At 39.4% G+C, this 16,422-nt stretch overlaps 1 protein-coding gene across 1 annotated transcript; it reads left to right on the plus strand.

The window, feature by feature from the left end:
- The first annotated feature begins 492 nt into the window (after positions 1 to 492).
- Positions 493 to 12,443, plus strand: LOC104854281 (ADP-ribosylation factor 4). The gene is made up of 6 exons (XM_010612740.3): positions 493 to 878; positions 5,092 to 5,172; positions 5,358 to 5,467; positions 8,960 to 9,031; positions 11,250 to 11,375; positions 11,514 to 12,443. The coding sequence occupies exons 1-6, from the start codon at positions 812 to 814 to the stop codon at positions 11,598 to 11,600; spliced, it is 543 nt and encodes a 180-aa protein (XP_010611042.1). The 5' UTR covers positions 493 to 811; the 3' UTR covers positions 11,601 to 12,443.
- The last annotated feature ends 3,979 nt before the right edge of the window (positions 12,444 to 16,422 follow it).

The raw sequence follows: 16,422 nt of genomic DNA on the forward strand, positions 1-16,422 counted from the left end.
CAGGAGGCTTAACACCTTAATAGGTTGTCACCCTTTCTCCCCTCGTACGTCTTCTTTACCTACAGTACTTATCTGTGGAAGGGAGGGCCCACCTTCACTTTTCTACTTAGGACAAGCGTTTGGTCGCGTGCGTGCAACGTGAACATTCGTGGGATTCTGGAATGCCCATGGCGTTCAGCGTGAAACAGTAAGACGTTCAACGAGCAGAAAGAAGTCCACTACCTAACCAGTAAGTCTCCCGCCTTCCCGAAAGCAGAAAGACCACAACCCCGGTGGTGCAGTCCCCTGAGCGGAAGTGACCCTTCTCGAGGCTGACTGGAGGCCGCGAAGCGATGCATCATGGGCCTGTGCCTCGGAGTACGCCAGTTGCCCATTGGCGTCGCGGAGCCACGTCCGGGACGTGGAGGCGGCGGCGAGAGTTGCACGTCAGCCAAACTGGCCAATCCCCGGTGTGCGCAGACGCAGTAGCTCGGGCAGCACCGGAAGCACTGGGTAATGGAGCGGTGGTGACGCGATTTTGTCCGCGTTGGAGGGGTCGGGCCGCTGCTAGAGTTGCCTTGTCTGCTGCGTGACGTGGCACACCCAGATCCTTAAAGTCGGAGCCGGGAAGCTGCCGCGCCAGTTGCCAAACAGGTCTTCGCCCCGCTGGTTGCAGTGTGCGCTTTCTTGGACAGCGTCGGCCAGCGAGCCGTCTGGACTCCCGCGTTTCCCGTCTGCTCTTCCCCTCCGCTGTTTGTCGGGAGCGGAAAAGGCCAAGGGCCGGGGACACACCAGAACCCTTCTTGTGCCCGTCGCAAGTGCCACTGCCGCCATGGGCCTCACGATCTCCTCGCTCTTCTCCCGCCTCTTCGGCAAGAAGCAAATGCGCATTTTGATGGGTGAGTGAGGGGCCGGGTGGGGGTGGGGGGCCGAGTCTGCGCGGACAGCCTGGAGGCCGGTTTCTCCTCGGACGGGCGGGTGTCGGGAAGAGTCCGTAAAGGGGGAGGCCGGGGCGCAGGGCGAGCGGTCGCTGAGATCGTCACCCGAAGAGGCCCATTCAGACCCCCAGGCGAGGTTCGGTCTTCCCGAGCTTGGCTTGCTTTCTTGATGTAATAGGAAGCTGGACAAGCTAGGGTGGGGACGTGGGGGAAACGGACTCTGGGAAGCGACCCAGTGGAGAGTCTCATTCTCGGGGTGCGATCTTCATCCCGGCTTCTCTAGGTGTGGGCATCTGGAGGGAGACAGAGTGACTGACTTCGGCCTCTCTCCTCCCCCTTTCCCCTTCGTGCACACTCTGCACACAAGCCTGGTATGTGAGCCAGCGGCCGCCAGGGGCCGGCGCTGCCCGTAGCAGGAAGTGACCAGATCCACTGTAGTAGCCAGGGAGTGCCCAAGTTTTGCTAGTCCGGAATCCTCAGTGGTCATTATGCTAAACTTTAATTAACGCTGGAACCAGCGCAAATTATTTTTTTACCTCTTGGTGTTTATCACGTGCAGCATCCTTTTGGCTGTTTTCAGATTTTTTAAAATATATTTGATTTATTTGTATTTCAAATTAGGGTTTGTCCATCTGGCATAAGACCTGATGTAAAAAGTTTTAGGAAATAACATTTTTAAAAACCTGAGACAATGCTTGCTTCTGCAACACATATACTAAAAACCCGATACATTTTCAATATGTGAGATGACCATCATGATACTAAATTTTAGGGTAGCTTTGTTAAAGAGTAACTACAAAGGTGTTTGTTTATAAGGTCTATTCGAAGGTAGATTTTTTTTTTAAAAAGTGGTCTTCACTGTCAGAGGGTAGGGAGAGAAAGAAAAGAGAGAAGGTACCTAATGTGTCTCATTTGCCTGTTGCAGTGGAGGTGATGTGCATATAATTCCTGTTCTGGCTGCTTTCCCAAAAGTTCAAGTAATTTAAACAGGTGTTGGAAGATGGGACTGGTAGTTTATTGTAATTAAAAATAGAAAGCCGGGCCGGGGATTTGCCTCAGTGGTTCCGCTGCCTACCTCGCAAGCTCAAGCGCACAAGTTCGATCCCAGTACCAAAAAAAAAAAAAAAAAAATTAATAAAAATAGAAAGCCAACAGATTGTATCAAATTTAAGATTTTATGGATTCTTGATTTGTAGAAGTTATGTGGGAATTATAAGAGGAAATTACTCATGTGAATGATACCGAGTTTAAATTCAGGGACATCTAGTTTACACCGCAGGTTTCGCATGTAGCAAGAGTTAGAAAGCAGAAGACCTACAGTATCTTAAGTTAGGTCTCCTTGTCTTGGTCCATGTTAAGATGTAATTTTGGTAAATAAATTCCTAAATTTTGTTTATGTTTGAATATACTAATGTACTCTGCAGGAGTTTATTGTAACCTCTTTACTTTGAATTATTTATTTATTTTTTCTTTCTTTCTTTCTTTCTTTCTTTCTTTCTTTCTTTCTTTCTTTCTTTCTTTCTTTCTTTCTTTCTTTCTTTCTTTCTTTCTTTCTTTTCTTTTCTTTTCTTTTCTTTTCTTTCTTGTACAGGAGATGGAAGTCAGGACCTTGTGGCTTGCGAGGCAGGCCCAGCGCCACTGAATTAAAAATCCTCAGCCCCAGAATTTTTGAGGTTTTGCCTGTTGAAAAACCGATAAAGTATTACCGTATAAAAGTTAGCTAATGCTGGTGTAGTCCTGTACTGTCACTAGTTTGGGCCCAGAGAAGTTCAAGAGGAAGGATCAGAGTTTTTAAATTTTTCCAATATTTTACTCAGGCTTGAAGCACAAGAGTGGTATTTCACATCTTTTCCTGGAATGTTTGTTTATTTATTTATTTTTGGTACCAGGGAGTGAAGTCAGAACCTTGCACTTGCAAAGCAGGCGGTGGAACCACTGAGCTAAATCCCTGACCCATGTTTTTTTATTTTTTTGGTTCAGGAGATTGAACTCAGGACCTTGTACTTGTGTGGCAGGCAGGTGGCAGCACCACTGAGTTAAATCCCCAGCCCCCTAGTATGGTTTTCTTTTTTTTTTTTTAATTAATTTTATTTTACCCCTTCAAGCCCCCTTCCCTCCTTTTTTTTTTTTTCTTTTGTACTGGGGATTGGACTCAGGACCTCATGCTTGCTGGGCAGGTGCGATGTTGCTGAGTTACATCCCCAGACTCCTACAGTGTTTTATAAATCCATTTTATGTAATTTTTAATCTTGATTAAAAGTGCCTTATGAAATTTAGGCGTCATGTGAAACACTTTTACTTGTAATTTTGTCATTTCAGTGTCAACAATTTTGTCATTTATTCTCAACTCTTTAGAAGATTTTTGTTAATTTAAACTGGTGGTTGTGATAGTTTTACGTCCTTTTTTCCCCCTCATTTAACTACAAGCCGATTTTATTTAAATCTGGACTTTAGCAGAAATATTCTGTCAGTCATTCAAGAGCTGAATTCTGGTGGGTTAGCTGAATTATGTTACATATAAAACAAGACATTTCTGTCCCATAATAAATAGGACAGTTACTGTTCCTCATTAGTAGCTTTTTTTGAGGTAAACTATTAAGTCTTAACTTTCTCCCTTCTTAGTGATGGCAAACATCATTTTTGTTCCAGGGGTATATTTTTGGGGATTTACCAAATGTATTCTATCACACTCCAGAAAGAATGGCTATCATCAGTAAATCAGTCAGTCACAAACGTTGTCCAGGCTGTGGGAAAAAAGAACTCTTCCTCACTGTTGGTGGGAGTGTAAATTTGTACAGCTGGTATGAAATCAGTATAGAGACTCCTCAAAAAACTGAAACTAGAGGTTCTATTTGACTCAGGTATTACCCTGCTTGATATGTTAAGTATAATATGCACAACCATGTTTACAACAGCACAATTTGTAATAGCTAAATCTTAGGAACAGCCCAGATGCACGGATAAAGAAAATGTGGTTTTATAAAAGGTGGAGTACCACTCTCCCATGGAGAAGGATAAATTCGAGACATTTTTAGGTAAATGGATGCACCTTGAGACCATACTTTTAAGTGAAATAAATTAGACACACAGGTTTAAATACTGCATTGCTTCACTTTTGTAAGAAAACGAAAGTGCAAAACCGTGATAAATATTGGGAATTAGGAAAAAAAAAGTGTTCAAATGGGAAAGGGAAGAAGGGAGCAGGGCAAAGGGAAGGAACAAAGGGAAAAGAAAAAAATTTTAAAAATAGAAACAAAGCTGTTGTAAAGAAAGGGGAAAAGTGGTTGAACAGAAGGAAGGGGATTTACTCAGTTGTACTACCCTGCCTTACTAGCACAAGTTCCTGAGTTCAATCCATGGTACCACAAAAAAAAAAAGGAAGAAGGAAGGAAGGAAAGAAAGAAAAAGAAAAGAAAACCCTAAAGAGGTCTTAGATCCTCATTAGACATAGCTTTATAGGAAACTTAAAAGATCTGGTTGCTTTGTGTGTCCTTTCCCTTTGTCATTCCTGAATTTTTAAAACTTTATGGTAGTTACTTTGTGTATTTTTTAAAAGTTCTATTTTCTGATTTTTTGTAGTTTTTGTTGATGATGCTGATCTTTTGGTACTGTTCCATATTCAAAAAATAAATCACATTGTGTAGCAGTTGGCTTTTCTCACCCCCATGAATGAGGGCCTGTAGTATGTGCTACGGTATTTCAGAGAGAAGAAACCTGCATCTCAGTAGAGGTGGCTGGGAGAAGAAGGTTTGTTTTTGTTTTGTTTTGTTTTGGTGCTGGGAATCAAACTCAGGACCTTGTGCTTGTGAGGCAGGTGGTGGCACCACTGAGCCAAATTCCCAGCCCGTGAAGAAAGTTTGATTAGAGGGCATATGAAAAGAAGACATAGCATAGCAGGCTTTGGGTTTCCAAAGAAAAAAAAAAAATTTTTTTTTTTTTCTGTTTTTTTTGAGACAGGGTCTCACTATGTAGTTGAGACTGAGCTAGAACTCACTATGTAGCCCAGGCTGATCTCAAATTCACAGCGATCCTCCTGCCTCAGCCTCCTGAGTTCTGGGATTACAGGCATGCGCCACCACACCTCACCCCGACTTTTACTTTCTGATGCTAAGTTTCTTTATATTTCTTTGTGTGTTTTTGATGAAAATTTAAAATATGTAATGTCTTCTTGTAGTTGGATTGGATGCTGCTGGCAAGACGACCATTCTGTATAAACTCAAGTTAGGGGAGATAGTCACCACCATTCCTACCATTGGTAAGAAAGTTTATAGATGAATTTACTTTATAGTATAATGAAAACAGTTACTTAATGCTATGTTTTTAAAGCTTCCCACTTATCTGAATAGGAGTTTTAAAAAGCTATTCTAAAGAAAATAAAGGACGTTGTCATTTCAGTGATGCAGTGTTGTGCATAGCAGTCATTTTTGTTTTTCCTTGTAGGTTTTAATGTGGAAACAGTAGAGTATAAGAACATTTGTTTCACAGTGTGGGATGTTGGTGGTCAAGATAAAATCAGGCCCCTCTGGAGGCATTACTTCCAGAATACCCAGGTAAGGAATGCTACAGATTTTTATCACATTTTTTTATGGTTTCAGTCTGCAAATGTTTTTTAATCTGGAATGCTCGCTTGGATGTTGGTATTTACTGTATGAGCTGGCATTCTTGTCACTGCTCCCATGTTCGGTAGCTCACTCTCGGTCATGCCTTTGAGAGCCAAGTTGTTGCAGCATTCCATAGCCCTTCCAGTAAGATTTTGAAAGATGAAATGGTACTGCTGCAGATGTGTCCCCGAGTGAATTAGGTTTCTCTCATTGGTAGTTCTTTTGGCTCTTGAGATAGTTAAGGTGTGTATAGCTTTCTGTTATGGTAATTAGTAACGAATGTGGGACAGTTCTAGGCCTCCCTTTAGCCTAGTTGTGTTTATTGAAAATAATGAAGGTGAATCTGCTGTGTTGACTTGTAAGATAACACTTTTGTTAGTTTGTAGAGTACATACGTTGGAATAGAAGAGACTAAGGGTTCTGCGTATTGATTGACTGAATATTACAATAACCCGGGGACCTTTAAAAACCCCAGATCCCCATTCATAGCTGAAGACCTCTTGAATCAAAATCTCTTGAGCACATAAGCCAAGCTTCATTCGTGTTTGTCACACTTAATGTGTGCAGGGCAGGAATCACCTCGATGTTTGTCCAAGGCTGGCCAAGGCCTGAGATTCTGTATTTCTGGCAAGTTCTCTAGTGCTGCTCAGGTTGCTGGCCAGGGATCTTTTAAAACAGCAGCACTGTTCACATTTTTGAGCCGTAAGAAGGGTTCTCTTACATTGTTGAGTGTCTAATAGCATCTCTGTCCTCTATCCACCAGATGCCAATAGCAGCTCCTCACAAATGATCTATAGCAAGTAAAAATGTCTCTACACTTGCAAAGTATATCTTAGGGACAAAATTTCATCCCATTGAGAGCTAGTGTTCTAGAGAATATATTTTACATATTAGAAAACGGAACTTGTTTAGCATGATTCCAAGATCAGAGTTCTCTCTTGAACCTGGTCCTAATTCTGTTTGCTCATCAGTTTCAATGTACCACTGAAGTTGACTTATTTTTAAGGAACGGTTAGTGTGAATGATATTATAGGCACTTTTTGCTGTGTTATGCTCATTCTCTTATCACTTGAAACATTGCATATATATGAGTTACGACCCTTCTTAAGAATAATTCTAAAATAAATAATAGATTTTGAGATAGGAAGTCAAAGAGGGAGACAGATGTATTAAGTACGCGCAGTAAGCCAACCACCATAGATCTTTGAAATCTCCATGAAGGACAGCTCCTTATATCCCTTTGTACTTACATTTAATTTTAACAGGCTTATAAATATCATATTTTCATTTCAGAGGCATGCCAAAGAAAAGTAATGTAGAGCCGGGTATTTAGCTCAGTGGTTACACCGCCTGTCTCACAAGCACAACATCCTGAGTTCAATCCTGGTAGCAGAAAGAAAGAAAAAAAAATAAAAAGAAAAAAGAAAAGTAAATATACAACAAGTAGTGCTGAGGTTTGAATTTGGGTCTTTTTCCATGATGCTCTTTTGGCTAAAAAAGCACTGAAAATGTTTCCAAAGGGTATGATGTTTAAATAATAGTTTCTCACACAGCTAGAGGAACTAGATTTGGGAATTTTTGTCTTAGTTATTTTCTCATGGCTGGTACACAGTACCTGACCCCCACAATGCAAAGGAGGGAGGTTTATTTTAGGTCAGCTTTTCAGTCTGTGGTAGGCTGGCTGTCAGTCAGAAAAGGCATGATGGAATCTTGGCACAGAAAATCTGCTTACACCATGGCTGCCAGCAAGCAGAGGGACCCATGGAAGGAACCCGGGAGGAAGATAGATAGACTCTTCTAGGTCTCACTCTTGCTGACCAGACCCCAACCCAACAATACATTCAGGTGTGGAGTTGCCAGTGGATGAATCCACTAGTGGGTATAAGTCCCCATGGTCCAGTCACTTTCCAAAAGCCCCACCTCTGAACACATGAGGTTCTGGGGAGCATTCCAGATCTAAGCCATCACGGTATATAAAGGAAACGATGTCATTTAATGACCAAAGGTTAAGTGTTAGGTGCCCTGGTGAGCTCTGTGCTATGGTGATGCTGAGGAATAAACAGAAAACGAAGGAGAGTACCTTTCCTTAGTGCACTTATATAAAAATAGCAAAACCGCAAGACAGTGTGTTGTGATCACAAATAGGAGTCAGGGTTGTGGGAAAAAGCATAAAATAATCATCACTTTAACAGGAAAAGATTTTTAACAAAGCTATAACATTATTCTGTCATTGGGCTGGGTATTTGCCACCATGGTGCTGCACCTGCACGGTAAGTGCAAGGTCCTGAGTCTGATCCCCGGTACTGGGGGCAAAAAATCTATTCTTGCTTTCTACCTGAGAATTTCAGTTTGTCACTTGAAAGATATTATAGACATCTTAGTTTAAGACCTTGTGCCTGTGACGCATGCACGGTGCCACTGAGCTAAATCTGCAGCTGTAATACAGAATTCTAATGTTTGAATATTTTAAAAAATATTATTGCTTTCCCTTTTCTTAACATTTTTTATTTAATCAAGTGAACCTTGAAGCTTTTATGCTCTATTTTACTTACGTGTCTTCCTGAGTATAGGCAATATTCTGGAGCAAAATTGGTTTTGTTTGTTTTGTTTTCTACAGGGAGACATTTATAAATAGGTGGTGTGTATAAAAACTGGTGTGATTTCTCCTGTCCCTCCATCCTTTCTCCTTTCTTTTTACACTTTGTGCATGCTTTGTAATAAGTAATTCACATAAATTCATGATTCTTTGAGGTACTCATTTTATTTTTCTCTTCATCCTCACTTTGTGGCTATTTTGCTACCTATGCTTTAAATATGCTAGATAAAAGAGTAGTGGTAAAATTTATTATACTTAACCTTGCTTAGAAAAGTAATTCCAAATAGTGCCCAAATATGTCTTTAGTATTTAAGTCCTGAGTTTTCTTCCTTTCTTTTTGTTTTTGGTTTTTTGAGACAGGGTCTCATTATATAGTTGAGACTGACCTGGAACTCACTATGTAGCTCATGCTGGTCTTGAACTCACAGTGATCCTCCTCCCTCAGCCTCCTGAGTGCTGGGATTACAGCCGTGTACCACCACACCTGGTTTATGAGTTTTCTTTTCTTTTCTTTTCTTTTTTTTTTTTTTGGTACCGGGGATTGAACTTGGGTCCTTGCACTTACTTGCAAGGTAGGCCACTGAACCGCTGAGCTAAATCCCTGGCCCATGAGTTTTCTTTTTAATAACACATTTTCAGCACCGGGGATTTAGTTGAGTGGTGCCTTGCCTGCCTCAGAAGCGCAAGATCCTGAGTTCAATCTCTGGTATGCGGGGTCGGGGGGAGGACATTTTCTGTCTAACCCTTTACGCCTTTGGTAAATGAGTTTGTATTTTTTTTCCCTCCTTAAGTGTAATTGTTATAATACATAATCATTGGAATTTATTGAAACTGTTTTTCCCCAGGGTCTTATTTTTGTGGTTGATAGCAATGATCGTGAAAGAATTCAGGAAGGAGCAACCGTACTGCAGAATATGGTAAGAATATGGTAATATGGTAATACTTTAAATTTATCATTTTCAAAATGTGTGTTACTGTGTGATGGTAGTATTGGTGATTTTGGTACTTTTTTTAAGAGGAAAAAAGTTAAGGAATGACATTATTTAGCTTAAGAATGAATCCAAAAATCTCCTGTACAGCTATTCATTTATTAATCTTGTGCTACAAACTGAACCTTAGGTATGCTAAGCATGTACTCTGTCACTGAGCTAAATTCCCAGCCACTTTAAAGAGAGCTTTTTAAAAACAGAAGAGTAGCTACTTTGGTTAAGTTGAGAAGGTGCAGTTTTTTTCAGCATGGTCCATGTTTGGTTTTGATGCTCGGCTGTGGTTAAGGATGCCTGATTTAGTCCTGTGTCTTAGTTCACAGATATAAAATTACCTAGGGCCAGGGATTTAGCTTAGTGGTTCTGTTAGCTGCCTTGCAAGCAGCAAGGATCCGAGTTTGATCCCTCGTACCAAATAAATAAATAAAATAAAACCTACACTTATTCAGTTTTGACTTAGGGATTCTGGTTAAGTTACCTTGTTCCTCAGTCATTGGGATTGATTTTCTCTGTGCTTTGCCTATAATTACTTCAGAAATATTTTGTAGTAACAACCCAGGTAAAGAATTCTTCTGTCTGAAAGTACAGGCACTTGGGCTGACAGTGGCATTTAAGCCGTGCTATTTATCATGATTTATTGTAAATGATTCATAAATCATTTATCCTGATTTATGTTTTTATGTATTCATAGTGTTCAGAATCCTGAAAAGAGAAAAACTGCTGGGCAACCTTGTCATGGGTTCACATTTGTAGCCATTAAAAAGTATTTACCTGCCAGGTGTGGTGGCGCCTGTAATCCCAGCACTTGGGAGGCTGAGGCAGGAGGATCACTGCGAGTTGAGACCAGCCTGGGCTACATAGTGAGTTCCAGATTAGTCTCACTTACATGGTGAGAACCTGTCTAAAAAAACAAACTACCAAAATGAAATTGTAATTTCCATTCATTGCTCTTAGGAGTTGAGAGAGTGCAGTTTATAAATACAGCCATTTGTCTGTGTTTGTAAGTCAGTCAGTGTGGCTTTTTGTCAAGTACCACCAACTTATGTTGTTTCGTTTAGTTTTTTTTGTTACCAGGGATCGAACTCGGGTCCTTGAGCTTGCAAGGCAGGCATCGGAACCACTGAGCTAAATCTCCAGCCCCAACTTAATGTTGTTTAGTAAACACCTACTGAGATATGACATACCCTAAATTTCACTCGTGACTTGAAAATTATTGTTTTTTTTAATCATTCTCCAAAATAATCTTAAAATTGTTCTCCATGAGACTGTGCTCCTTTTGTTTTTTTGGTTTTTGGTTTTTGGATTTTTGAGACAGGGTCTCACTGTGTAGTTCAGACTGTTTTGGAACTCACTGTGTAGCCCATGCTGCTCTTGAACTCACAGGGATCCTCCTGCCTCAGCTTCCTGAGTGTTGGGATTACAGGTGTGTGCCACCACGCCCAGCAAGACCCTGCTCTTAAGTGAAATAAATCGAATATACATGTTTAAATACTGCATTATTCCTCTGATGTGAGAAACAGAAAGTGGAAATAAGGACGAATCTTATAGTAGACGTTGGGAAATATGAAAAAATGTTCAGATGAGAAGGGGGACAAGGGAGGGCGGAGGAAAGATGTGACAAGAAAAAAGAAGGAAAAATTGAAACAATTATTTTTTACATAAGGGAGGGTGATGTGGGAAGAAAGATGAAGCAAGATATATCATGTATTAGTATAAATTCCCTACGATCAGTGTTACATTATGTATATCTGAAATGTACCAATAAAGGATTTGCAAAAACAAAAATAGAATATACTGACTAGATTCACAATAAATCATAAGTAAAGGGAAAAAAGAAATCTTAGAGCCATTACAGTCACTCCTCATTCCCTTTGCCTCCTGTTTTTAACACCTTGTCACTGACAACCACTGATCTACTTTTTCTCTTTATATGGGCACTTATTCTTGATAAACATTCAAATGAAGTTATAGTATATGTTTTTATGACTAGCCTTTTCGACCTAGCCTGAGTATTCAAGTTTCATTTTCTGTAAAAGTGAATTTAATGTTGAGTGAAAGGTATACATTTTATAGAAAGGCAGTGCTTTGAGCAGTTACAGCAGTTGGATTCCAGTTCAGTAGCTGTTAATGCCTTGACTTTTATTTCCAGCTTCAGGAAGATGAGCTGCAGGATGCAGTGCTGCTGCTTTTTGCAAACAAACAGGATTTGCCAAATGCTATGGCCATCAGTGAAATGACAGATAAATTGGGTCTTCAGTCTCTTCGTAACAGAACAGTAAGTATTGGGAGGGTGATATTAACAACCTGACTGTAAGGGTTACAGAGCTAATTACTGTAGCTGACATTCGATGTAAACATTTAATAGTTTTATATAATGTTGTTAATGAAGTATTTTCTGGTCCTTTCTTCACAGTGGTATGTTCAAGCCACTTGTGCTACACAAGGAACAGGTCTGTATGAAGGACTGGACTGGCTGTCAAATGAGCTTTCAAAACGTTAAGTGAAACTGGATATCTAACCACGGACACATTTGATAGAATTGGTCTAGGCTCTTTACCACAGAAATAGTTTGCATTTTGGTTATTAAACAGTATCTGGGACTGGTTTGGGCAGAATATTACAGCCTTTACACCATTTTGTGGCCAATTATTGTTTACCAAGTACAATATTGCCATTTAGCAATATGCTTGGTTTCAAAGACGTTTTCCTTGGGGAAAAGTATCTTCTCTCAATTTTACTTCTTTTAAGCCTAAATGCCTGGACATAGATAACTATTGTGTCACCTTTAAATCACTTTGAATGTTTTTTGAGCCCACACAAATAATGTTTTAAAGTTATCCCCTTGCTACTTTACTGATTCCTTTATCATTCCTGGGACAGTCTGCTGATTGAAAAATGTAGCATTCCATTTGTATTTATTTCTATCCCTTGCCAAAACGACCTTCTAATACTGCTTGTACCAGCCAGGGACATGCTCCAAAACACTATTCGGCTCTCTTGTGCTGAGGAACCCATCTCTTCCCCCGATTATCAACTCCTGGCTTCCATCGTTCAAACTTACCTTCGTGTGGTTTGGATTTGATAGCTGATTCTGTGCGGGTTGGAAGAGTTCATATTGAGGCGGCTTTTTACTACTCGGCAGATTGTCTTCCTTTATATTATCTTTTTTATGTTGCATGTTGCTTTTGGTATCAGCCTGATTCTTTGCCCAGTATATAATGGTTCTGCTGATGTTCTATTGTTTATTGATGAACATATCTTGAGTTTTTGGAAAACTTGTCAAACTCAATAATGTTTCTTTATAACCCATTTGGAATTATTCCTAATAAAATGATAAAATACATCATCATTATGTGTCTGTTTTTTTTGAGTCTTGATATTTGAAATGGGCTTTCTTGTGTAGCAAAATTGATTTGCCTGTTTCACACACAGTGGGCTATAAAACACATCCCATCGCGTTTAAGTTGGCATTCACTTTACGGGTTATCTTGTGTATAACAGAGTGGCAACCAACATTGGGAATTTATTTTTCTCTGATATAATCCCATTTGATGCTGTAAATTCCAAACATAGGATTAGTAGTAAAATGTTATAACAGAATGAAGTGCCTCAAAGGCACATAGGTATGTATTTTATATCTAACAGTTAAAAATTTTCTAAGTGCTGTTTGTATGGTAGCTACATTGATTGTTAACTGGTGTTACTATACTACAAAAATCGCAAAGTCTGTAAGCCCTTCTTAGCCTCACATTTTGGAACAATTTCAGGTTTATTATAACAAATAGTATAAAAGTTAATAAATATAAAGCAAGATATGGGAGAGAGGTACAAAGTTTATAGATTAGACATCTAGGAACTACAGCTATATGGAAATTCTCCATACTTCTCATTTTTTTCTTTTTGCTCTACTAGGAATTGAACCCAGGGCGTTATTACTGAGCTACATAAGCAGTCCCAACCTCTCTTCCTTTATAGATAGTGTCTTGCTTTGTAGTTCAGGCTCGCTGTGAACTCATGTAGCCCTGCTGGCCTTAAACTTGCAGGAATCATCTTGGTCCACCTCCTGAGTGCTGGGATTACAGGTGTGCATCACCAACCCTAGCTTGTCTTTTGGGTTTTTATGGAGAATTCATTGTATAGGTATGCTTGAAGCGTGGGTATTGTGTCAAAATGGGATTGTATGAAAAGGGCATGATCTAATGCTAACAGACTGGGTAGGGAAGCCTATAAGTTCTCTCAGCGATTTTCTTGATTGGCAGCAGCTTAAGGGTACTGTGACACACCTTGAGAAGTAAAAAGTTTAAGACCTCTGTATAAGTCAGAATACCTAACTTCCGTTGACTTTTTTTTCATGGTTTTAGGAAAGATTGTGGCAAGCTTGATTCTTTTGCAGAAAACTATTTCTCCATGGAAGGTATAAATATTCCAGTAAATCCCTATTTGAATTCTATACTTTTAATGATCTTCTTTGAATATATACCGCACACTTCTAGTTTGTAAGTATAGTATATAATTGTTCTTTAGAGCCCATCCCAATTAAGATAGTTTCTCACAGGATCTCTGCTGACCTCTAGAATAAAAGGCAACTGGATTGGACTTTACCAATTAGTCTTTTCCCCTTCCTTTCCACTCATCTGCAGATCTTTAAAAAGAAAACAAAACATGGGCCGGGGATTTAGCTCAGCAGTTCAGTGGCCTGCCTTGCAAGCGCGAGGACCCAAGTTCAATCCCCGGTACCAAGAAAAAAAAACAGAAAAGTAGCCTTAAACTGTTAGATTCTTTGGGAAAATTCTACTATCATGGTTTTCTGCACTATTGGTAAGAAAGGTAATGAGGAGGGGAAATAAATGACAGTCAAACTTTGCTTTTTTAAAATTTATTTTTATAGACATTTTCTTAAATCTTTAAATTTTGATTGTTAGTTCAAAGCCTGGTGGAAAGAAATCACCCCAAAATCGGAGGCTCTCCATCTAGAAGTTCTTTGTAAAGAGGTTAGAAAATAGTGTGTTCGTGTAATGACTAACAACTGTTGAAAGCAAAAATATTCTTTAGAGGTTGAAGATAATAGCCATATCTACTTCTTTATACTGAGTAAAAATAGCTAATTTTCATACACTATGTATCATACCAGGGAATGTGTAGGTGCTTTTACAGATACTTTTTTTTCTCTCTCTCCCTGGTACTGGGGATTAAACTCAGTACCTTGGGCTTGCCAAGCAGCTCTGAGAACCACTGCGCTAAATCCCTGCCCCAGATACTCTTTAATCTTCATAGTTCATTTAGGTAGGCATTTTTGATCTGCATTTTGCAACACCTGTCGCTTAGAAGGTGAGTGACTTGGCCTTAGTTCACATGACTGCTAAGTAGTAGAGTAAGAAGTGTACTGGAGGACTGGGGATTTAGCTCAGTGGTGCTGAACCTGCTTCACAAGCTCAAGGTCCTGAGTTTGATCCCTGGTATCGCAAAAAAAAAAAAATAAAAAAAAAAAAAAAAAAAAAAAAAAAAAAAAAAGTACTAGAAGCCTAGCTTGGTGGCACTTGTCTGTAATCCTAGTGCTTGGGAGACTGAAGCAGGAGAATCACTGAGTTCGAGTCCAGCTTCACCTACATAGTTGAAGGCCAGCCTGACCTGCATAGTAAGCACCCCCCAAAAGTGTACCAGCATGCACTTGCTTGCATTAGTCCAGAAGAGCCGATGTTTTCCCATTTCTACCTTCAGTCATTTTAGGTTGTAGTTCAGAGCATGTACCATGGGAATATTTTACCATAGAGGCTGGCAAATAGAAATAGAGATAATATTTTTTTAAAGAACTGGTTGTTAAATATTCACCAGCACACTAATAAAGAGAATCAGGATTCAAACTCCAGCCATCTAATTCCAACTCTTTTGTCTTATGACTTACCTTTTCCAGTTAGTATCAACTTCTTTTTCCATGTTCTTGGACTAATTTTTCATATTGTATAATTTATCAACAGCCCAATTTAAATTGCATGTGAGAGTTGAAGGATAGTTTTATTTTTATTTAGCTTTAAAATTGAGGTGAGCTAAGCTGGGTGAGGTGGCACACCCATGTAATCCTAGCACTTGGGAGGCTGATGCATGAGGATCACGGAGTGGAAGGCCAGCCTGGACTACATAGTGAGACTGTGTTTCAACAAACAAAAAAATTGAGATAGGCTAGCCTCAATGTTAACTAATAATAAAACTGGTGACTTTCGCTTGAAGAAAAACAGTACAACAAAGACAACCACAATGTAAGCCCAAGAGCATATTTTAAGATGCCAAGGTTCCACTGATGCATTCATGTTTAGTCATCTTGATTTGTCAGGTAGTATTTCTGATAAATTCCTCATTACTGTAAAGGAGGGAGGCTGCTATTGTGTTTAGCTACACTTTTCTTTCTGTTTCTTTTCCTAAAATGGCCACCTCAGAAAGGACTTTTCTTACGTTTTGTTTTACTTTGAAGTATCAGACAATTCTGCCTAATTTTGAATGTTAGCTGATTGGCAATTTCTAGGATATCATAAAAATTATTCTGTACTATAATTCTATATGGGTTAAATACTCTGCTCTCCTTTGTCTTGTCCTTACCTATTAGCCTTGCCTATTGAAGTATCATTTTGAGTAAATATTGGTTTACACATTCTGTGTTTTTGTAGGACCTACTTTCCTCGATCCAGAAACAGAAAGACCTTGTATTGAAGGTAAAAAATAAGCTGGCATGTAGCCCAATTAGGTGAAAATCATATTCACCTTTCTGTGAAGATAATTTTATCCCATTTGAGTTGAAAATCTGATATGTCTCAGAAGTAACTTTAAATCAGAGATCACTGAGGCAGATCATGATGCAATATTCTACAGATATTTACATGTATTCTAATGAACACTACAAAAATGTCACTTAAAAAAAGTCACTTAAATGTAATGTTATATACTACCTAAAAATTTATATAGAAGCCTTTTATTGAACGCAGCAAAGTATTTAACTTTTCGTACCAAAGATCGAACTTTGGACCTTGCGCTTGTGAGGCAGGAGGCAGAACCACTGAGCTTAAATCCCTGGCCCGATATTTAACGTTTTTACAGTCAGAAGCTCTGTTTATATACCACCCAACAAATTGTGTTTTCAAAAAACAGCTTTATTGAGGCATAAGAGACATAAAATAACCTGAGCATACTTAAAGTGTGCAGCTTGCTAATTTGAGTGTATTTTCTATCACAGCCAAAATCCAACAGGCCCTGGAGTTATGACCAGCCTCACATACGAACAACTTGGGTTATGATCAGAATTTTAGTTTTAACTTAAGACGATAGCCTTGAGT

The sequence above is a fragment of the Fukomys damarensis genome, unplaced genomic scaffold, assembly GCF_012274545.1.
Source record: "Fukomys damarensis isolate Sample0158 unplaced genomic scaffold, DMR_v1.0_HiC HiC_scaffold_28, whole genome shotgun sequence".
Lineage (NCBI taxonomy): Eukaryota > Metazoa > Chordata > Mammalia > Rodentia > Bathyergidae > Fukomys > Fukomys damarensis.